The 23956-nt window shown below is 30.5% G+C and overlaps 3 protein-coding genes and 1 long non-coding RNA gene across 4 annotated transcripts; 2 read left to right on the top strand and 2 right to left on the bottom strand.

Annotated features, from left to right (window-relative positions):
- Positions 1–4764: 4764 nt before the first annotated feature.
- LOC131653147 (E3 ubiquitin-protein ligase XBAT33-like) lies at positions 4765–9581 on the top strand. Its single transcript, XM_058923225.1, has 10 exons — positions 4765–5168; positions 5266–5325; positions 5971–6042; positions 6371–6555; positions 6738–6898; positions 6985–7043; positions 7197–7243; positions 7325–7468; positions 8570–8661; positions 8788–9581. Exons 1-10 carry the CDS (start codon positions 4992–4994, stop codon positions 9330–9332), a joined length of 1542 nt encoding a protein of 513 aa, XP_058779208.1. The 5' UTR covers positions 4765–4991; the 3' UTR covers positions 9333–9581.
- A 280-nt stretch (positions 9582–9861) lies between these two features.
- LOC131647578 (CEN-like protein 1) lies at positions 9862–11591 on the bottom strand. The gene is made up of 4 exons (XM_058917461.1): positions 11361–11591; positions 10891–10952; positions 10753–10793; positions 9862–10611 (listed from the first exon to the last, which is right to left on the bottom strand). The coding sequence occupies exons 1-4, from the start codon at positions 11556–11558 to the stop codon at positions 10394–10396; spliced, it is 519 nt and encodes a 172-aa protein (XP_058773444.1). The 5' UTR covers positions 11559–11591; the 3' UTR covers positions 9862–10393.
- A 6548-nt stretch (positions 11592–18139) lies between these two features.
- On the top strand, positions 18140–19466 carry LOC131647577 (uncharacterized). The gene is made up of 3 exons (XR_009297869.1): positions 18140–18625; positions 18932–19231; positions 19323–19466. It is a non-coding gene; the product is annotated as an uncharacterized LOC131647577 (long non-coding RNA).
- A 3320-nt stretch (positions 19467–22786) lies between these two features.
- Positions 22787–23230, bottom strand: LOC131650776 (uncharacterized). The gene has a single exon (XM_058920482.1). It carries the CDS (start codon positions 23228–23230, stop codon positions 22787–22789), a length of 444 nt encoding a protein of 147 aa, XP_058776465.1.
- Between the last annotated feature and the right edge of the window lie 726 nt (positions 23231–23956).

Below are 23956 nucleotides of genomic sequence, written 5' to 3'. Positions count from 1 at the left end.
ATTTAGAGAAATAGGGATGTTACAACAATGTTGATTTTGAGTTGGATGCCAAAAGCATTATGGATAGTGTGAAAAATCTGAAACTAGACGACTCAGATTTTGGTGATGCCACACGTGAATGTAATCGATTATTGTCTCTTTTATTTAGGAACACTCATGTTAAGTTCGCTAGGAGACAAGCTAATGAGACTGCTCATGCTTTAGCACAGGTGGCTCCATCTTTCGCTAGATTTCACAATTTTATCGATATTCCAACATGTATTCAGAATATTATTATTAATTATATGAATTAATCTTTTTCTCGTAAAAAATAGTTATTACTCCATCCATTCCAAACTAAGTGTTATAGTTGACACTTTCACACATAATGGTAGGACCTACACATGTTTCAATCAATAAAAAAAGTATTTGAATGTTGAAAATAAAGTATTATTAACATTCCTCGTATAATTATTACTTAAGTTTATCTACCAATAAACTTTGATTTTCAACTCAAATTCACCTAATTATGAACAAATTTAATGAACTTTTTTTTTTGACTAAAAAGATATTCATTCATTCAAATTGAAAAATACATAGATCATTACAAATTCAAGATCGCTAAAAACGGAAAAAGGTGAATCTGCAAACAATCTTGCAACACCTAGGTTAATAGCATACAACGGCAAACTGAAAGTGCCTACAAATATGACAAAATAAAAGTCACCAGAATATTCATACTTCTGGATCTGCAACATTGACGCCCAAGTCTTCCTCAAATCTGCAATGATTTGAAGTAAATATGTCAATCTGAACCAACAAACACCGTACTAAGACGGGAAAACCAACAAACACCGTACTAAGACGGGAAAACCAACAAACACCGCACAAGACGGTGAAAACTTAAAAACACACAAAAGAAGAAGCAAATCTATATGGATAACCACTTATTTAAATAAAAAGAGAAAGAAAATGGTGTTGAGGGAGGGGCGATTTCTAGCCAAAAATGGCCAAAAACCACCCCTACGTTGGAATAATGAAAAGAGAGAAAAGTTTAGAGGAGAGAAAAGTTTTAATGAATAAGATTTTTTTTTTTAAAAAAAAAAAACAAATTTAATGAACTTAAATTTCAAATTATTTCGGTTACTCATTTCAGTGTCCGCCTTAAGTGTGCCTTTTAATCAACCTTACATTGTTTTAAATTAATACTAGTATATATATTTTTAATATATCTTTATCTTTACGAAAATAACTAGCTTAATTTCCGTAAAGCCGCACGACTATGTTTATTTAATACTACTTTTGATATAAATTATATTTAGATATGTATTTAAATTAGTTATTAATTTTACAATGAATAATAATTATATAAACTCAATTGTATTAATACAAAGAAAAAAGACTCGAAAAAAATAAATATTTAATATTTAAAAATATATATTTTATCTTTTAAATTAAGATAATTATTAATTAAAATAAAATATATATATATATATATATATATATATATATATATATATATATATATATATATATATATATATATATATATATATTGTGTTGATAGTAACCTGTGAAATAAAAAGTTTACTGATACAATATAAAATGTATTTATATACATATGTAAATTTAAAAAATAAAATATTAAATAATCATGTAAAAGAAAATAATGACTCATGAGAAAAAAGAGAAAAAAAAAGGAAATTTTAATATTTTTCAATAAGAATTTTATGTTTCAAACAAATTGTTGACTAAAATAAAATAGACAATGTGTTGATAATAACCCGTGATTTTAAAAATTATTTGATATAATATAAAATATATTTAGATCCACATGCAAAATTTAAAATAATTTACTTAATTGTAAAATGAATAATAATTATATAAGTTTATTGTATTAAATAATTAAAAAAAGTGAACTATGAAATGGAGAAAAAAATTTTAATATTTAAAAATAAGAATTTTGTCTCTCAAATTAAAACAATAGTTGATTAAAATGAAATGAATACTGTCTTAATAGTAACCTGTGATATAAAATAAATTGTTAATGTTATTAAAATTAAAATATATATTATTAATATTTTAATGATCATAAATAAATAGAGAGAAAAAAATAAAATGAAAATGAGAAAGTGTAGAAAAAAGTAATGTGAGCGATTTAAAATTTTAATCAAGAGAGAGAAACCGTGGATGTAATATTTAATTGTGATTTAATTGATAAAAATTAAAAAATAAATGCTATATGTCAATTTTAAAGGGTTAGATATACATTAGATTGTTGAAATTAGACACATGACATGTTGTAATAGGAGATGAGAATTAAAAAGGAAAATATTATTTGATTACTTAAATTTTTTCTTAGAATAAATAAGGCTAAATTACCTCTAGGGTCCTTTAAGTTATTTAATTGTAACGATTTGGTCATTTATCTTATTTTTGCTACAAATAAGTCCTTTGAGTTACCAAACGTCTTCAGCGTTGCCCTTTCTCACAGATTCTGTTCCAAAAAGGATGATGTGTCACTGACGTTGTTGAGGTGTCCGTTAACGTTGCTGACATGAAATTTTTTTATTTAATCATTTTAAAGATTGCTGCCATGAAATTTTTTTATTTAATCATTGTAAAGATTGCTGACGTGAATTTTTTTTACTTAATCATTTTAAAGATTTATTTCAAACAGTTAAAATTAAACTTTTGGGCCTTTAGCCCATCCATTGGAAAAGCTACTTTATTCCAGTCCAGAACCTTTTAAATATTCTAGTTTGTTTAATCAATGTATACAACAAACTTTTTTATACGTAAAACGATGTGGGACTAAATGAAATATATGGTTGTGGCAATTTGCTTCCTGCTTCCTTCTTCTTATCTTGCAGATCGTCATCATCATCAGGAATCAACAATTTCTCATCTTCCTTTTGTGAGACACAGTGACTATGGGACCCATTTGTTTGAAACAATTTCTCATCTTCCTTTTGTGAGACACAGTGACTATGGGACCCATTTGTTTGAAACAATTTCTCATCTTCCTTTTATGAGACACACTTTACTTCATTTATACAAACCTTGGTATCAGACTCCAAACTAGAATCAACAGTAAAAGTAATTAAACTAGTACATTTTAGCATTCTTGGAACTCCAACACCCTTATCAACAAAAGGTCCCCTTTGACCATGTTCCATTCGCAAAGTTGTTTATGCTTTGTATCACTTTGTGCATAAGTTTTTGTTTAAAATCTCCTCGCAAAAGTTAAATATTAAACTTTAATGTCAATCATAAAGTTTAAATTTGAAAGTTAAATATTAAACTGTTGTTGCTGCTTCTTTGGTTTGGGTTTTGGTTACTACCATCATTTCCAATAACTGTACTAGTAGCCATTAGAATCATATATCCGTTGTTTCCTCCATAGCTACCGTGATCTCCACCACCACCACCACCACCACCATAAACAACACAATTTGAACCAGAACTATTATCCATGGAAGCATAATCCATACTCATGATATTTTGCAAACCATAGAAATTGTGAGTATTACTGTTATTGCTATTTCCTAACTGTAGCTGTTGATGATGAATATGATCAGTAGTAGTATAAGTATTATGATCATCAGAATCTTGTTCTTGTATTAATGTTGTAACTGCATGCTGTTGGTATTGTAATGGTGTTGTTGTTGGAAAGAAAGAGCATGCCAATTAGCTGCTCCATAATTATTCATAGATGGGAAAATCAGTTTCCATTTAGTCCCACATCGTTATAGAAAAATTAGGTGTATATATTGATTAAACAAACTAGATGATTAAAAAAAGTTTTGGACTGGAATGAAGTAGCTTTGCAACGGATGGGATAAAGGCCAAAAGTTTCATTTTAACTATTTCAGCAACGTTAAAGGACACCTTAACAACGTTAGTGGCACATAAAAGACCAAATTATTACAATTAAATAACTTAATGGACCCTAGTGCTAATTTAGCCTATAAATAATTTAAAGTGAAAAAGTAGGGTAGACGATGGATAAATCAAATTATTATACTTTATATGTGATATGATAGAAATATGATAGAACTTGATATGTGATATTATAATATAATATCATTATTTGATCGTTTCGTGTTTTTATTGATATGAATTTAATAATGACATGATAAAATATATATTAAATTTAATTATAAAATCATTCTTTAAAATAATTTTTCAATAATTTTTATATTAATAATATAATTTTAATTTTTTAAAAATGAGTCATTTCTAAATATTAACAATTCGTTTAAATTAATACATAAATTTATAAATATAAATAAAGATTATCCTCTCTTAGAATGTATCCTAGATAAATGTTTATACTCATTTAACTTGATAAAATGAGCTATTCTACCCACCTAACCTTTTAATTTTTTTGAATAAGTAAAAAAAATTTAAAAAATTATAAAACAAATTTATATAACTTTTATAAATATTTCCAATGACACTACCAAGTAATTAATTTCAATTTTATTAAAATAAATTATCAACAAATAAGTAATTTTATTATATATATTATAAAAAAGAAAAAAATTATATTTAATTTTAAAATATTAAAATAAATATTATATTTTAGTTATCAATTATTGTTTAAATAATTAACATAGTCTTGAAAATTGAAATTTGGTTTTTTGTTTTTTGAACTAGAATATTGAAATTGAAATAGTAGAATTATTTAAGATTTTATATTTTTTTAGTGGTATTTTTTTAATAAAATTAGAGTAAACAACAACAAACAAAAAAGTCAAAGGAACAGACACAAAGAAGAAAAGAACATAAAGAAGGTAAAGTGAACCTTCATTCCAATTTTCCCTATGTTTTTTTCCTCACACAAAAAACAACTCCACCACCATTCCAAGTTCCAATTTTTTCACCTTCATTCTTCTGCTGCTGCTACATCACCATCAATAATTAAACCCAAAGATTTCATTTTTCTTCAAATCATAAACACCCCATTATTTATTTTCTGAATCCACCATTGTTTTTCTTTCATCAAGATGGGAAATTCTTTTGGGTGTTCAGCTTCTGGCGAGAGATTGGTGTCTGCGGCGAGGGATGGTGATTTGGTTGAAGCAAAGATGCTTCTGGAATTCAATCCTGGTCTTGCTAAATACTCAACCTTTGGTGGTCTCAATTCACCTCTTCATTTTGCAGCTTCCAAGGGTCATAACGAGGTTTCACAATTCTACCCTTTTTTTGTTTTAAAGTATATGTTTTTTGTTTGAATTATTTTCATCAATCAATGTTTTGGTCTTTTGTTGTGTTTGTTAGATTGTGGCATTGTTGCTTGAGAAGGGAGCTGATGTGAATTCAAGAAATTATTGTGGGCAGGTATAGTTTTCATTTTTTTTGTGGCTTGTTTGGTTTGAGTTTTACTGTTATAGTGTTTGATTTGACTAATTTGCATGATATGATCATAGTTACGGGGCCGCGGCTGTGTCACAATCTTTGATATTGTGAAGAATCGCGGTCAAATGCAAAAGATGCGGCCTCAATCGTGGTCGTGTTGAGGTGTCTGTAACATAAAAGGGATTTTTTTTTTATCACATTTCATTTTGGTCCACCTAACTACTTTGAGAGTGTGATTCTATAATCTATACCTAGGGCCGTAATTGAGGACGTGCAAGGCGGATTATCGCACAGGGTTCAAAATTTGACACGTTTGAACTGTGGCTGAAAAGGGCCTCATAAAATAATTGTCACGGTTAAACCATGACAAAATAGGGTTTCTATTTGATTTGCCACACTTAAACCGTGATTAACTGTCTATAGCTTGTGTGTGCATTATGATTCTTGACAGATGATGGATCTGGTTCTTGTTTCAAAGATGTCAGCATGATAATGTGAAGCTTTCAAAAGCTTTTTATTGATGTATCTTAGTTTCCGTTTCGTTACGTATATATGGCGCATTGGTTAAGAATATGATTTTCTAAATAAGATTTTTAATTTTGGCTTATTTTGATCCTTGATTTATAGACAGCTTTGATGCAAGCTTGTAGACATGGTCATTGGGAAGTTGTACAGACCCTTATGCTCTACCGATGCAATGTGAGTATTGTCATCCATTTTCTCACACTTTCAGTTATATGATGATATCTCTGATAAAATTGGAACGATACAAGTCACAGGGTTGATAGTTGAAACCACGTGTTGTGCGGGAATTGGAATTTTGTGTTTAAGCATATTTTCATTTTGTGAATTATGCTTATCAAATCAGGATTCAAATTGTGAATTAGATTATCTATCTTTCGAATCATGTCCAAATTAGATACACACTGGAGATTCATATCAATTCCGTTCAGTTTTGTAAGGAGTTGAGATACAACTTGCATGTATATCTGATAACCATGTCGAGACTAACTAGATTCAATAACAGGTTATGAAAGCAGATTATCTTAGTGGGAGGACAGCTCTTCACTTTGCAGCTGTCAGTGGGCATGTTAGATGCATTAGACTTGTTGTGGCTGACTTCGTTCCAAGTGTTCCTTATGAAACTCTACATGCTAGCGCGGATGCTGACGTGAGTGATGGATCAAATACGAAAAGAAAAAACGAACAAAGGTCTGCCATTCCTCTTCATTGTGTAATTCTCAAAAGAGTATAGTGAATTTCATTTCATCCCAGTGAATTCTCAATTGAAATTGCGGTTGCAGAGTACAATTTAGAACATTACCGACTATACAATATAGTTTTAATTTCTGTATGTTATATTCTTGCTATTTATTTAATTCATTCCAGTGCAGTACGTTGTCCAAGTTTGTAAACAAGACGGCTGATGCTGGTATTACTGCACTTCACATGGCTGCATTGAACGGGTATTTCGATTGCGTACAACTGCTACTTGATCTTAATGCAAATGTGTCAGCTGCAACATATCATTATGGAACGTCAATGGATTTAATAGGTAAATCTTTTGTTTAATATGATGGTAAAGTATGTGCTTGTTTTTCTCCCATCCTTCCTGAAAATTACCAATGCACATTGATATAGGGGCTGGAAGCACTCCATTGCATTATGCCGCTTGTGGTGGAAACTTAAAATGCTGCCAGGTAAGAATACCTCTAACGCTGACGTGTGATATTCAATATGACATGCTCTTAAGCTGCTGTTTTCAGCTTATTCCATAAGCTCTTCATGGGAACAGCTTATTGCTGATGTAAAAACATGGCATGGATCTGTTAATAGTGCTCTTATTTTTTCAGATCCTCCTTGCCAAAGGTGCAACTCGAATGGCTTTGAACTGCAACGGGTAAGATATTGTGAATGGAAATTCAAGTATAAAGTTTGCTTACTCTAAAACATAACTATACAGATTTGAATTTTCCCTCAGGTGGCTTCCACTTGATGTTGCTAGGATGTGGGGGCGTCATTGGCTTGAGCCGTTGTTGGCACCTAGTTCTGATACAGTAGTGTCATCGTTCCCTACTTCAAATTATTTATCATTGCCCCTCATGAGCGTGCTCAACATAGCCAGGTATTTTTAATGTCAATAAATCTATATAAAGAAAATCACAAAGGAAACGGACAGCTGTAGAAATAATGTAGCAAAACGTTGGGAATTGTAACTAGGATAAAAGAAATGAGTTTTGGGAAGATGTGAGAAATAGATGTGTATCATGCTAGTCAAAATCGAGATCCAGCTTGTAGGATCATACAATTGTGTGATCTTTGTGATTATATCAGAGTCTGTACCCGTGCAGAATCGTTTTTTGGTCGAAACAGGTGGAGTGTGTGTTTGGTCTTACGAAGGCGAAACTTGATTTTAATTGAATTGATTTTAGTTAAAAGCAGAGTAGTCACTAGAGGCTAATGTGGCGCTATCCCACTATAGCGGAGCGGAGGCCGATCGCTATGGGAAGAGCCTTAGCGGTGCAAAACACTGTAGCGGCCGCTATAGGGTAAATAGCGGGATAGTGGAGCAGAGCGGTTCTCGGTCCGGAGTGGTTTCTGGCCCGCTATTCTTTCCCCCTCTAAAAAACTGAAATTACCCCCTTAAATTTACAATGTTTTAACTTTTAAGGGTAATTTTAGGTTTTTCAATCAAATTTTTAGTTGAGACTCAACCTTAACCTTTGTTCATAGTCGGTTATCCACTTCAAGAGTCATGTGTGACTGTGCTTTAATTTATGAATATTTTATGAGTTGAGTTATTTGTTTAAGTTTCCATCAAATATATGTTTATAATTATTATATGTAATTTTTTCAAAAAATGATCAAATAGAGTGGTCATTCCGCTATCCGCTATCCCGCTTTTGGGGTCAGCCGCTCTGCGCCTCTATCCGGGAATGACTACTTTGGTTAAAAGCGAGTTTATAGTGAAATGATTTTTGTTCAAATACATTCACGTGAAAGTGAGTTGAACGATTAATTTGAATGTAAAATTCACGTTTAGAGGCAAAAACTATTAATCTTACGTTAGAATCAATTTTAGAGACAAAATCAATTCTAATTAGGAACCGTCAAACTTACCAATATCAATTTTAAGTCTGTAGAAATGTAAAATTGTATTATATTGATTTTCTCTTTTAACTTCTCCCAATGCAAATGGAAGTAAGATTGATTTGAATTACTGCAGAGAATGTGGATTGCAACCACCAACAACCTCCTCTAATGAGATCGACTTCTGTGCTGTCTGCCTCGAGAAGCCATGTTCAGTAGCTGCCGAAGGTACTGTATTCTAACTTCTGAATATCAAAGTCGTTTGTCAAAGGCTTACACTTCATCCTTAAATTTGAGTTCGTCGAAGATGCGGCCGTGTTTAGTAATAACCGATCTCAACATTTTTCCATGCAGGATGTATGCACGAGCTTTGCGTAAGATGTGCACTCTATCTTTGCTCTACAACCAATGTTTCTTCTGAAATGCATGGCCCTCCTGGTTCTATCCCTTGCCCCCTTTGTCGACATGGAATTATCTCTTTCGTCAAGTTACCAAGTTTCCAACCGAAAGAAAACAAATTACACGTGTCACTCAGCATGTGTACTCCCTGCATGCAGCATCCACGTGACGTAGATCAAACCTCTCTCTCACATACTACACCGGAAATTCGAAGAAACCGGGTAGCTTCTGTTTCTTCCGAGATGCTTTGTCCTGTCACCTGTACACCGTTTCCATCCGTAGCAATTCCTCTATGTACCTGCAACGACGGTCCTTGTCCACCATTTGAACCCCGGGAAGATGAAACTCAAGACGAATCGCCTCGTCACTCACAATCTTCGACAACTGATCAAGATAAAATGGAAGGACCAAAACTGGTGAAAACTACGTGTTCGAATATGTTTTGGGGTAGAAGAAGTTGCAGCAGAGAGAATCAATGTAATTCAGAAATAAATGCTTGATTGATTGAATAGGCACATGTATGAGATTAGTATTAGTAAGAGGTTCTTTTGTATAATAATATGGTTGCAAGGTTACATAGAACTGTCAAATTTATTGAATAATTTTGAACTTAAACTTAAGTCACAGTGAATGTGAATAGAAGATTCAACCATCTTTAGGAATTGTGCATTTGGTACCTTGGATTTTTCTGTGACCACCCAAGTCACACTTTTTGAAGACAATATAATTGAGCAATCATATATTTTGTCCTTCACTTCTATTTATATAATGATATGAATATATATTTAAGGGATTGTTCTGTTTTGTAGCATTTGTTTTGTAGCATCGACATCTCTGTAGGAATATGTGTCTCTGTCCGTGTCCGAAACTGACACTTGTGATTATGTTTAATTTATTCATTTTTAAAATTATTATTAGTGGCAATGTTGGTATCGTGTTTCTGGTGTCATTGCAACATACGTCGTTGTCGTGTTTCTGGTTTTCGTGTTTCATATAGAGAAAACCAATCATAAAGTTGTGTTTGAGCTTGGTCCACAACTTCAATAAACTTACTAATAATACAAAACAGAAGTACATCAAGAATATGTGCCACTTTTAAAGACACACCTAACTCTAAGGTTCCTTGTACACTATCTCTAAGGTTCCTTTTACACTGTACCAGTCGCAACTGCAGACTATAGTTGCGGCTGCAATGCACTCGCAAAAACATCAAAATTTTTAAAAAAAAAATCTCACAACTAGACGGTGTAGCAGTTGTGATGACAGTTAGATTTAGCAGGAGAAGTTTTTCTCACACTATTTCTATCCGTCTTCAAAGTTGCTTCACCGCGCATAAGCTTTGATGTTACAATCTACATAACGACCTCAAACGGATTGTCAATACCTTGCCTCCAAAGAAACAGACATACAAAAATGAGAAGTGATAGAGATTTCAACAAAAATCTATCTTTATTCAAAATTAACAAGCCCTCATAAAAACCATAGGAAAATAAATCAAAATAAGCTATAACAAGTTTTATTCACTGCAGTTCGTCCTCACTGCAGCATTAGGAATTGATCATCATCTTCTTCTTGCTGCAGTTTCTCTTTGAGCATTGAAGTAAACTGCAGCAACAGGTAGGCCAAGGCTATTCTCCTGAGAGAATCTCCTTGTGCTGAACTGGTCTCTAGAATTCGGAGCTCGCACTGTTTGTCTCCCTCTTTGCTTGAACAAGACGAAGACATATCTATGGATTCCTATTACAGGTTTCGGATTCTCATACTCAACAATTTCCTTTCCTGCATCAAAGTTAATAAAACAATCATTCTTTCAACTTATATGGATCAGATACATCAATTTTTTTCGACTAAAGTATCTCTTATAAAAAAGACCGTAGAAAATATTATAGAGTGTAAGGTTATTCTTAGAAAGAGACTAACCAAAAGAGACATCTGTGGTGCCTGGAATATCTGTAACCATCCTGAAAATTTGAGGACACCAAGTTTATTTATAAAAGAAATTTGATGATACAAAAAAAAAAACAAAGAGATGAGAGAGAGAGTTTTGAATATACAAACCAGTGAAGATGTTCCCTTAAATATGGATCACTAGGACTAGGAGCATCTGGGTCTGTCATGATCTACAAGTTCATGTGCGTTAGTATAAATATATAAAAACACATGGATATTTATGTCTCAGGTTTTAACCTCTACGATAATGTTTTAAAAACCAGATCAAACTTGTTTGTTCAAACAATGAACCATGACCCGAAAGACTCATTCATTTGACCACACTTGGTTCAACCAGATTATTAGTATTATTTTATAAATATATTGTTATTTATTTATCATTCAATTTACTCTTAGTTAAATAGATTGAATCATGACTCGAAAGTTTGGTCATTTGAACTTTCAATTTAAAAAAAACATACTGACAAAGATAATTAGTTAGGTTTTTTTTCCTTTAGTCATCAGCAAAACGAACATGTTTTTCATATATGTAAGATATGTAATATATGATAAAAAAATCGAATAGTTAAGTAACTTACCAAAGTATAAGCAGACCTCATGTCATCACCACCAATCTCAACCCTAGGTTTGTTGATAACAATAGAAGGCATGAACTCATGACCATTTGCAACTTGCTTGGTTAAATATGTCACATTCATTTTCACACTTGGATTAAAAATGTCAACAACTTCTCCTATCACTCCTCCCACAGTAAGTGGTTCTAATTGCCTAGACATTATAATCAATCACAATGAGTTGCAAATGTAAGAAAAAATATATGCTCTAATATATTTGGGAAATGAGGTTTTGAAGTAATTTATAGGCACCATAACATAATGAACTTGGCCTGGTTTTAGAAGAATAAAGAAAGATTCCATGAATGTTTTGGCTATTTTGAGAAAAGGTGTCTATTTAAAGTATCAAATTTGTATTATTCAAAATGGTTAAGGGGAACATGTTGGATACTATATTGTATATAGAATGCTTGATGTTTATAACGGATCAATTTTCATGTCACATTTTAATGGAAGAATCGTTAGCTTGTCTTTGTCTTATTGGATAGGGGAGAATGAAGAATTTTGCTTCACTATTAAATAATATATCTTTTACAAATGAGAATTCAACTTTATGATAAGGTGCTAAATTTCATGCACATGATTTATCACATCAATGAAAAAGAAAATCATGTGTCAAAGTTGTCCTAAATTTCGTGCTCCTCTTCTCCAATTTTCATGTTGCTTTATTTAATTTGTTTCTAGTTAAATCTTGTTATCAAAATCAACTCATTTTCATAATTTTTTTTTATAGTTTTCTGTGATATTAATTCGCCATCTTGTATGTCTAAGATCTTTCCTAGATCTTTCTCTTGCCCTAAACTTCGTGCTATTTTCCCCATAATTTGTTTAAGAGTTTCTTATTAGTTATTAATAAGATTTTTGAGTTGTTGTGTATGTTTATAAGTACCCTCATCCTTTAAACTAGCTTTCAAAGTTAAGATTTAAAGTACGTATTTAATATTGGATAACATCAATGATCTTTACAATCGGAACCATTAAAATATAATTTTAGTTTGACCTTAAACCACACATTCTACTCTATTTCTTAAAGATTTCTCTTTGAGAGTTCTACTAAATACTTGAGCTTTTATCATATGATCAGCTTAAAACCTTCCTACACCAAGCTTTTACATAAGTTCAACATGAGACCTTTATAATAATTTCGCTATCTCAACACTAAAATAATTCTAAGTGTTAAATTTTTTTTAGATGAGTGTGATTAGGAGAAAAGAGTGATATTTCAGATTTCTTGTGTTGTATCAAAGTGAAAACAAGTCCTTTTTACATAGGAAAAGATTTGGATAAGAAGGAAAGAATTTTGGGTTGGAGTCGTTCCCTAATCGATTAGCTAGCAAGGCTAATCGAACATGACCTATCTTATTAAGAAATAAAGTGCCAGCCTTGGAGCCTACTTGATTAAGAGGCTTCTTAATTTATTATAGGAAAAGTTCGCTCATTAATCGATTAGACAAATGCTCTAATTGATTAGAGAGCGAATTTTCACTTCCTAATTGATTAAGTATGCTTCTTAATCGGTTATTCTTGGGCCAAAATCATTTTAAAGAATATTTTCAAAGCATATGAAGTTTTTAGAAAAGGATTTAAGTGCATGTGTGTATACTTTGTACTTTGAGCTACTCACACTTACTACGAACTAATAATCCTAAACACATAAAAATGACTAAGATATAGGATCACATGCGATCTTGCATAAACTTAACTTTATTGGATATTATTCTTAACATTTGATTTTCTTTGTGCCAGATATCAAAACATTCTCGCTTTTATATTTTCTTCAATTCTTTTTCTTCCTTGAAGATACTAAAGAAAATTTTGCTTTATTCTCCTTGTCATTATCAAAACCACAGTTACCTGCACAACATTTAGAATTATAGTTTCCTTTGATTTTAGGAGAATGTTATATGCAAACAGGGTCTCCCATAATTGATCATCATAGATAGCCTAAATTCAATTCACTAGTCAAGGGGTTCCAAGATTTTTGTATCAACCTCCACATTAAGTTGAATTTTTTCTTAATGGAACATCCACAAACAATCATGCAGGACAAATCAACCAACAAGATCATCCTCAACCTATTAAGGAATCAATTATACTAGAAAAAATGAGAATGGACACAAAATCTCATTAGAGTACCTTGGAAATATCACACTACATCACAAACATCACATGGAAAAAAATCTAAAACAAATGATGTGATGGTACAAATAGAATTTTACTTCGACATCAATCCAATCATGCATGAGAAAATGCTCCACATCGAACCTAAACATGAAAATGGAACATATCTCGACCTACTTGTTGAAGTCACAGAACTAGCACACATATATAATTGCATAAGCTACAAAAATGAGGTTCGCATATAGTTTTATGACAAAATTTAAACCTTGAAATGTCAAGGAAAAATATATAGTCTTATGAAATCACACTAGACAATGGGATTTATTAAATGGAAGTAATACAGAATCTTTTTATGGGTAAGAAGCATTATCATATAATAGATACAGTTGTAATATTGGAGCAATTTCCATAACGAGCGATGCTATACTATTAGTAGAAAGAAGAGAAAAAACTTTTTAGTATATTATTGAGTTATATACCATATAGATATATAAAACATATTCTCATTGTCTTCACTCACCACTTCTACAAAATATAAATAAATACTTTGGAGAAAGGAAAGAAAAAGAAGAGTAGAATAAGCACAGTGATACAGGAAGTTAAATTCATTACCACTACTACTAATAATTTATTATGTTGTCCTTTCAACTTTCCTATTCATAATTTTGTATCACACTCTACTTACCAAAAAATTTGTTTACCTCTAAATATTTTTATATATGAAAAATGGTAATTGTGATCTAAAAAATTTGATTCAAAAATAATATATGGGAACAAATTTATTAATTTAAATATTTTTATATAAAATTTACTATTGATCCAAATATTTTTTTAAATGATATCTAAACATAAATAATATTTGTATACGGAAAAAGAAATCTATTATTGATCGAAATATTTTTATATATGAAAAATGGTATTTATGATCCAAAAATTTTGATTCAAAATTAATTTTTGATTTAAAATAAATATATTATATAAACAAATGCGTGTACCAAACCAAAACGCGTGCAGATGTACGAGTTTGTTACTAGTTAAAAGTAAAAAGTGCATCACACTTCATCTTAGGAAGTATGGTTGAGCAAATGAAAAAAGAAAAATGAAATAAGAGATGGTTAAATAGTTCTCTATTAATTCAAGGGTTAAATATATTTTTTGTCCTAATAAATATTATAGATTTCGTTTTTAGTCTCAAAATATATTTTTTTAAAGAATGATCTCTTTAAAATTTTTCATGTATATTTTTGGTCTCTCCTACTAAAGTCAGTTGGTTGGGTTATATATATATATATATATATATATATATATATATATATATATATATATATATATATATATATATATATTAAAACAAAATCCTAACACATCATACCACTTAAATCAAATATTGCCACATCATGCCATTTAAATCAAATATTGTCACATCATTAAAAATCAGATGTGACGTTTCTAAACATCTCTTTGCACCCAACCTCAATCTATCACCTCTCTAATGAAACCTTCTGTTACATAATGTTAAAAATCCATAACCATCTATTTACTACTGTTGAAGTGGTAGAGGGCCAGCAACAAAAGATTTGGAAATATTATTCCGTGAATTTATCATCTCCACAGAGATTAGTGCTATCGAATTTTTATTCGAAAATTTATCGCGTTAATGAGTTTAGATTTGAATGGGTTAAAGTAAAAACGTATGAACTAGAAAATAAATGCATTCTTTGGAGAGAAGAAACTTATAAGGCATGAATTTAAACTACTCGTCACAAACTTAAACCTATCGATCAGTTGCACTAAACCTACAATACTCGTCAAACTCATCACGTATCTCTCACAGTAGTGTTCATATCTGTAGCACCAACGAGACATATCACAACTCAGGTTATCTCTAATACAAAGTTGTGAGAACATCATTATTCTCGCGTCGACGATCTGTCACGCGAAACTCAAACACAGAAGCCTTAAGCTTCAATACCCACCGTGAATATTAACTCTAAATTTATCTCTAGCATCTAGAAACTAATAGATATCCATCCTCACTCAAGATTTGTGAGGTATATGTCTATAACAACACAAATCCAAACATAAATGCAAAAAGATCAAGGAATACAACAAGTTTGATTTATAAAGCAAGCTTTATACAACACCATGAGCGATAAATATACATATGTTCAGAGTAAATATACAAACAAACCTAACAAATGGAAAATACATAGAGAAGAGAAAAGATAAACCGGAATCTCTCGGGTTGTCAACACCGATTGAAGCAAATTCACCTCATAATCATCAAGATGCATGATCCATTGTTGTTTTTGAGCTTCTCTCATCAAAGAATGAAGGTGATGGTGTTGGGACTAAAAAAATACTCAATCCATACCTAAAAAAACGTGTTTTTGCCTTAAATATACAATTCTGCCAGTAGATCTCGCTTAGCGGTAGCAAAAACTTGACAAGCAAACTCTAGTGCAACTTAAAAAAAATCAAATTTTGTTTTTGCTATAACTTGAGAACCGTAATTCCGATTTGCGCTCGGTTCGAAGCGTTAGAAAGCTTATTCAATGCCCTATCTAAAAATGACTAAATGGCAACCAACTTGATGATTTTTATCATCCTTATTTGAGCCTTGTTCTTTGATAAATAGCAAAATATTGTATTCTTGAAGCTTAGCCTTTGACTCTTATTACTCGATAATCCAATTATGAATGAATACCTACAAAAGAGATAAAAAGTATCAAACGGTACATAAATGAATCGAAAACTCGAAGAATAGATAATATGTACAAATATAACAAAAACGTACGCATTCACATACAAGTTGAGGAAAAAGAGACTATAAGTGCTGCAAAACTATATAAAAAAAATAACTACAATTTAACACTTATCAACTACCAACATCAATACACCTTTCATTCAATCTTCCACCTCTCATAAACTTACTATTACTTAATATTGAAAATCCATACTCATCTTTTTGCTTCCAACCTTAATATCTCACATCACACTCAATCTCCCACCTCCCATAAAACCTTATCTTACAAAATATTAAAAAATCATAATCATGTAGATTTTTAAATTCATAACGTGCAATAGGCAAACAAATGTCGTGCGCGATCATAGGGGTCTTTAATGCGAGCCTTATTTTTCATACTCAAAGTAGTCAAATTCAACCCACAATATTCATTTTTTGGCAAGGATATATAGATCAACACCTATTCCATCATTTTTGTGTTACTTCAAGGTTCTTCTTATTTCATATGGTTTTTCAAATGGTTTTTCAAATGTTTATGTAGTATGGGTGTGATATATTTTTATATGATTTTGTAACCAAATTATAATGCATTATTTAATATAAATTTAGTGAAATTGTTTAATAATATCTATTTGTGCGCTTTTAGTAATTTAATTGAAAGAAAAATTCGTAACATATTATATATATATATATATATATATATATATATATATATATATATATATATATATATATATATATATATATATATATATATATATATATATATATATATATATATATATATAGGGTTTTGCTACAATAGACCCACTTGTTTTTATGAAGGTCTATTTTAGCAAGCTTTAATTACAAAATAGTTTTTTTTTGATAAGCAAAGGGATATATTAAAAAGCACTAGGGGTGCTTAACCCAAGATTACAAGAAAAATAAACCAAACCCACATGGAAACAACCTTCCAAAATTCAAAGGGCCAACAAGTCAATTAAGAAAAGGTCTCGGATCGACACACCAATCCGGCCAAGAACAACTAGCTTTTTCTTTAAAAAAAATTAGGTGCATGTTGTTAAAATAGACCTTCATAAAAATAAATGGGTGTATTATAGCAAATTCCACAGGGGTTTGCTATAATACACCCACTTAATTTTATGAAGATGTGTTTTAGTAAGTTTTAACTAAAAAATAATACTTAAATGCACCCTAAGGTGCATGTTGCTAAAATAGACCTTCATAAAAACAAGTGGGTCTATTGTAGCAAAACCCATATATATATATATATATATATATATATATATATATATATATATATATATATATATATATATATATATATATATATATATATATATATATATATATATATATATATATAACTATCTACCCAATACTATAATGTTGCCCAATCTTACTAATATACCCTTCCTTCAAATATTTTTTACACTAGCAAAAGGCTATCTAAGTAATTAACAAAATAAATATTGCTCAATGCCATTTGTGTGCTTCTCATTGGTCACTTTTAAAAAGTTTTGTACTTCCATTTCACTTCAACTATTCAACTATCAATCAACTATCTACCCAATACTATAATGTTGCCCAATCTTACTAATATACCCTTCCTTCAAATATTTTTTACACTAACAAAAGGCTATATAAGTAATTAACAAAATAAATATTGTTCAATGCCATTTGTGTGCTTTTCATTGGTCACTTTTAAAAAGTTTTGTACTTCCATTTCACTTTTGAGCACATTTGGTTTCCCTCTAATTGATAGATACCCAATCCTCTGCAAAACAGCTTCATCGTTTGCACTATGTCAAAGAAGCACACACTTGTCACTTTATCATTGGCCACATTGCTCATTTGAAAATTATCCCTCTCTTCTTCCTCTCACTTTTGTTCTCTCTCTCATCTTCTCTTTTCCCTGAAACCATAGAATAAAAAAAAAAACAAACCCTAAACTCCTCTCTCTATTCTGATTCAGATCTAGAAACATGGAAGAAGGATATCATTCCTCTCGCCGTCGCCACCATCGTGTATTCTGTCATCGTCTCATCGTGCCACCACCAATGGTTTTGCCGCCGTCATCTCTTCTCGCCACCACCACTGTTTTTGGCGCCGTCATCTCTTCTCGCCACCACCACTGTTTTTGGCACCGTCATCTATTCTCTTCGAATGTGTATCTTCTTGCCGACAAAAGATTTTCTCTTCAGTGTTTTGAAATGTATCAGATTTTCTTTTCATTCTAAATCGAAAGAATGACATGCCACCAAAAGAATTTGATGTTTTCATTTTCCATGGTGCATCAGGTTTAAAGATGACATGCCACCAAAAGAGAAAGATCAATGAAAGACAAATCGTTCATACGGTATGTTTCCCATACATTAAGTGGTAATCAAAATGAATGAGTGTGTTATTTTCGAGTTCCACATTTTTCATTTCAACATTTCCTTTCTCCTTGTCCCTGGTTTTTGAAAAACCCTCTCTCTCTCTCTCTACGCTCTGCAGGCCTTCTTTAATCAAAGGGTTTCTTCATTTTTCTGCATGTTTTTGTTTGTTGGTTTTAATTTATTGTTTCCCCTCTCACATTTTACGGTCGGTCTCCTATTTTAACTAGAACAAGAATTTACAACATTGTGATAATAAGATCACTAATTGTTATGTCTTTGTACAGTTATGGAAGGCCACACCGAAATCAACTCAAACACCGATGACAAATATGCGTTCGAGTGGATTCCCGTGATGGTGGAACTGGTTGGAAAGACAACTACCTGCAACATCAAATCCATAAGAAAAACAAGTCCTAAAGAATTTCCAAATCACGCTGCCGAGACCATATTCAGAACAAAAGACAAGTCCAAGACCTGGCTCAAGCACTCAAAGGCAACAACATCATCCTTTAGTAGCATCATATAGATTCTGGTTGTGCTAGCTTTCGGCAGTCCGTTTTAGATTGCCATTTAGTAGCAGTTTGGTGAGTAGGTTTGGTAGCAGTTGTGGTGAGCATATATGTTTATGTGAACTGTTTTAACTAAATGTTTATGATCATGTTATTTTGCCTTCAGATTTCTGGCCATGTCAAGAATTATATGATTCGAATCATGTAGCGGTGCCATTAGATGATCATGTACATAGTGAACCTTCCCTTGATGGTATTGAAGAGTTGGTCCATGAATTTAACAAAGATAACATGATAGTTCTTTCTATCTTTTAAGGGAGTATGTGATGTATGATGATAGTTTTTGAATGTTTCTTATACCAATTTATATCTGTTATTGGATTGTTCAGTCATGGTTTTAGTCTATATTTTAACGTTGCAAGATACTTATATTTGTGGTTTCATTTGTAGGATAGCTTCATGAGTCGATGCAGGTCTGGAATCGTTTTAACCATGTTATACATGCCTGCAAAGGCCTGTTCCTGCTCAAAAGCCGATATTAGCGGGCTCTGGAAACTTCACTTTCCGCTCCTCCTTTGTCATCACAATGCTCAGCTGTTTCTTTTTAAGTTCTCCATGCAAATTCTCTTTTCAAGTTCTTTGCAAGTTCTCCATATCTTTATTTTTTGTTTAGAAATATTCCAAGATGCAAACTAGTCATTAAATATTCCTGCTATAACTTATCATTAAACCTTTGTGAACAGGAAACTGAGAGAAAAATGACATGAACTACAATGTGGCTATCTACTTACTGCTATTTCTAATGTTCTTAGTTTCTCAGATTTTGTCTATTGTTGTCGTATAGCATGGTTGAGTTCATATCTTTTCACGTGGTTCGGTTAAGCTCTTTCTCAGGTGTGTTATCCCAAAATGATTCACAAACAGTTTCATAAACATCTGCTTCTCAAACAACATATGAAATCTAACGGGTCACTATCAACACAATATATATTTTATTACTCTTTAACCTTCAATGACCCATATTCACTTCTTTTAATTTATTTTTATGCCAATCTAGGTCATCTATTGCTATAATATTGAATTTTATAATGGGTCGTGTTATCCTCTATTGTTGTTGGACCATCAATTATTTTATTCAATATTTGACCCTATTTTTCTATTGTTTTTCTAACTTATCTTAAATCTTTTTTATGATCATTAATTTAACTTAGAATCTAATTTTCATACTACTAATATCTTATTAGTAAAACTTTTTTTAAAATGGTTAATTTCCATTTTATATATGTAATTTACTCAAACTTCTTTACTTCACATTTTTCATATCATACATCACTATAAAGGTAATTCTTTTGTGCCTATCTAAAAGATTTCCTGTGCTATGCTTTTCTTCGATCATGTCCATCACATGACCTTTTAGAAAATTAGTTACATCTAAAGTTTGTATCACTTAGTTCGGTTTCATTGGAATTCCATTATTCCAGTTTCATTAACATTTACTTTGTGCTTTTTATTCTTATGACATAATAATATCTTAGTAAAATATAAAATAACTCACCTTTTCCTTTTCCATGCATAGTAGAATTTGAACAAACTACTATTTCTGTGATCAATTATTTCACGGGTCATTATCACCACATTATCTTTCTAATATTTGCAGTTATTAATTATTGTACTCTAAATTCTCAATAATGTAAATAATCATATTTAAAAAGTTTCTACATTATATATGAAAACACCTCTCATTCATAATTCAAATTAATTAACATATATAATTAGTCATCATTGTATACTCACTACACTTAATATTAATTTCACATTGACATGGATTTACAATAACCCTTAATTAAATTTTTATCGGCTTATTTTATGTTTTATTATTAATAATCAAAATAATATTATTTTACGAATCACTATTATCACAATTTCCTTTTTATTTTAATCAACAAAATATTTGTAAATACCATAGTTATTAGTCATATTATTAAATGATCTAAACTATAAATGAACTTACCCGTGCGAAAGCACGAGTCTCTTATTAGTGTATATATATATATATATATATATATATATATATATATATATATATATATATATATATATATATATATATATATATATATATATATATATATATATATATATATATATATATATATATATATATATATATAACTTATTCCACATCTCATTAATTATTTTCATTCTAATGGTTATAAATAATTAAATGAGAAGAGAGAAAACTTTATTAATTATTTTCAATCATTAGATTGAAAAAAAATTAATGGTGAAGATGAAAAAAAATTATTTTCATCATCATCTATTAAAAATTATGAACTTTTTAATTACCATTATCATCTATTTAAAACAGTAACAAGATCACATTAAAAACCATAAATTAAATTATTTCAATGTAACATGTAATTTATTGAGAATATTTGAAAGGATTAAAAATAAAAATAAAAATAAAAATAAAAATAAATCACTAATTGAAAGTAATATTTAATTCCCATTGATAAATGAGTGTAAAATGGAAATAAATAAAATTTTAATTATTTATTGATCTATTTAATAAATGATAAAAATATTATATTGCAAAACAATAAATTAAATTATATGTATAACCTAAAACTTTATTCGGAATATTTGAAAGGGTTAAAACAATCAAATCTAAAATTAAATCATTAACTCAACATAATATTTTAATTGTTATTAATAAATGAGGGTGAAATACACATAAATAAAATTTTAATTGTTTAGTAATATTTATAATTAACGGTATCAAAAAATAAATTGTCTTTTCTATTATCATAATTACTACTCTTAATCTTTCATTATCACCATTTCCAAAATAATACTAATATGATAATGAAATTAAATAATTTCATAATTATTCTTTAAATTCATTAGTATGGGTGATATCTTTTTATAAGATTTTGAACCCAATTATAATGCATCATTATTTATAGATTTAGAGAAATTGTTTAATGATATCAATTTTTATTTTTAGAGCAAATAAAAAAATTTTATTCCAAAAAAACAAGTTAAGTACAAATGTCGATCCTAAGATCCAGACTACTACATGACTATGGGCCTGTTTGTTTCAACTTTAAAAAAATAGATTTTTTCTTTGTATTTTTGAAAATAGATTTTCCAAAACCGTTTTTTAAAATATTACAAGTTTTTTTATATTCGTTTTTTCTAAAATGAAACACTAATTTTGACATCTTATAACATAAACATAGATTATTGAAGACCAAAATTTAGTCAAAATCGCAATTTTTTCAAAAAGTTGTATTTCAAAAATGATTTTTATGAAAATCTATTTGAAATAGCTTCAAAATTAAGTGATTTTTTGAAATTTTGATATCCAAATTTTTTCCCCATAAATAGATGAAATGCCTAAAAATCGCATTTTAAGAATAACTATTCAAACAAAATTTTCATTTAAAGCTTTTATAAAAAATTTCTTTATAAAATTTTTTTTCACAAAATTTTGTAACACTATAAAAATCATTTTTAAAAAAAGCGAAAACAAACGGGCCCTATACCATACAAGGAAAACTACTATAGCAAAACTGCTACAACATATTACAATAATTAACCAGCTTGGTGTCTATCTGAGTTTTGTAGTTAATGATCGTCTTTGCTTCTTAGGTCCTCAATTTTTCCTTGTTGAAATACAATCTTGTTCCTATGGCTCCACACTGCATATATCATTTCAGTGGCTGCAAGTTTCAGCAGTCTATCACGGCTACTCTTCCCTTTTGTCTGCTGACAAAACCAAATCATTTCATCTGTCCATTCACCAGGGCTATGCCTAATCTTCATCCAGTTGAGTATCTGCCTCCAAATTCTCTTAGTTTTTGCACTGTAAAAAAACATATGGTTATATGTTTCCATCTGGCCACAATAAACACATTTACCATCTGTAGTGATTTCAAACCGAGTCAGTCTGTCCTTTGTGGGCAGGCGATTCTGACACACCATCCACAAAGTAAACATAGATCGTGGTCTAGCTCTATTAGCATACATAAGAATCCTCCATATGACTCTGGGTTTTTCTCCTCTTAGCATCTTGTATACTTTGCTGGTTTCATAAGCTCCAGTTGTTTGGAAGGCTTGTCATTGTGCATATTGTATTAAGATGTCTCTGTGCTTGAACATGGCCTTCAAAATCCACGAGCTGGTGGGACGGGTTGATAGTTGGTCACACTTTCTTTTTTATGTAGTATAGGTGGATCCACCTGCTCCACAACTTATCCTTCTTTGCCATTACATTCCACAATAATTTGCCATTTGTGGCACGGTTCCACTCTCCAAGCGCTATAATATTCATGCCTCCAGCTGAACGAGGGTATTGTCCCCAAGAAATGGGAGCTTTCTTGCATGTTGTATCTTTTTTTGTCCAAAGGAGTCTTCTGCAGAGGCTTTCAATGTGGACTATCACTATTTTGGACAAAGGAAAAATTTGTATCCAAAAATTGACTATTGCAAACACCAGACTTTTTATCAGTTATAGGCGGCCTGCATAGGAAACTAGTCTAGTACTCAATGATTAATTCTAATAAACATGGCCCATGTTTATAGCAAGCTTTCTACTTGCATTTTTAGTAATTTAATTGAAAGAGAAATTTGTAACATATTATAATTACTAAATCGGTTTCATCATTTATTAAAAAATTATAAATTTTTTTAATGATATTATCACAAAAAGTTGGGTAGTGTACCTTCAACAAATCACATGATTCCATCTCAATTAATACATTTAATTATTTATTAAAATACTACAAATTTGTTGTT

This window comes from Vicia villosa, linkage group LG2 (assembly GCF_029867415.1).
Source record: "Vicia villosa cultivar HV-30 ecotype Madison, WI linkage group LG2, Vvil1.0, whole genome shotgun sequence".
Classification (NCBI taxonomy): Eukaryota; Viridiplantae; Streptophyta; class Magnoliopsida; order Fabales; family Fabaceae; genus Vicia; species Vicia villosa.
This window is presented reverse-complemented; position numbering and strand designations above follow the sequence as displayed.

What these genes read in the sequence shown, in the direction of transcription:
- LOC131653147 (XM_058923225.1), top strand. Translation starts at nt 4,992, where the DNA reads ATGGGAAATTCTTTTGGGTGTTCAGCTTCTGGCGAGAGATTGGTGTCT. An exon ending in CTTCCAAGGGTCATAACGAG is followed by an intron (nt 5,169 to 5,265) that starts GTTTCACAATTC and finishes TGTGTTTGTTAG; the next exon opens with ATTGTGGCATTGTTGCTTGA. An exon ending in GAAACTTAAAATGCTGCCAG is followed by an intron (nt 7,044 to 7,196) that starts GTAAGAATACCT and finishes TTATTTTTTCAG; the next exon opens with ATCCTCCTTGCCAAAGGTGC.
- LOC131647578 (XM_058917461.1), bottom strand. Translation starts at nt 11,558, where the DNA reads ATGTCTAGGCAATTAGAACCACTTACTGTGGGAGGAGTGATAGGAGAA. An exon ending in TTAAGGGAACATCTTCACTG is followed by an intron (nt 10,794 to 10,890) that starts GTTTGTATATTC and finishes TCAAATTTTCAG; the next exon opens with GATGGTTACAGATATTCCAG. An exon ending in CACCACAGATGTCTCTTTTG is followed by an intron (nt 10,612 to 10,752) that starts GTTAGTCTCTTT and finishes ACTTTGATGCAG; the next exon opens with GAAAGGAAATTGTTGAGTAT.
- LOC131650776 (XM_058920482.1), bottom strand. Translation starts at nt 23,230, where the DNA reads ATGCTAAGAGGAGAAAAACCCAGAGTCATATGGAGGATTCTTATGTAT.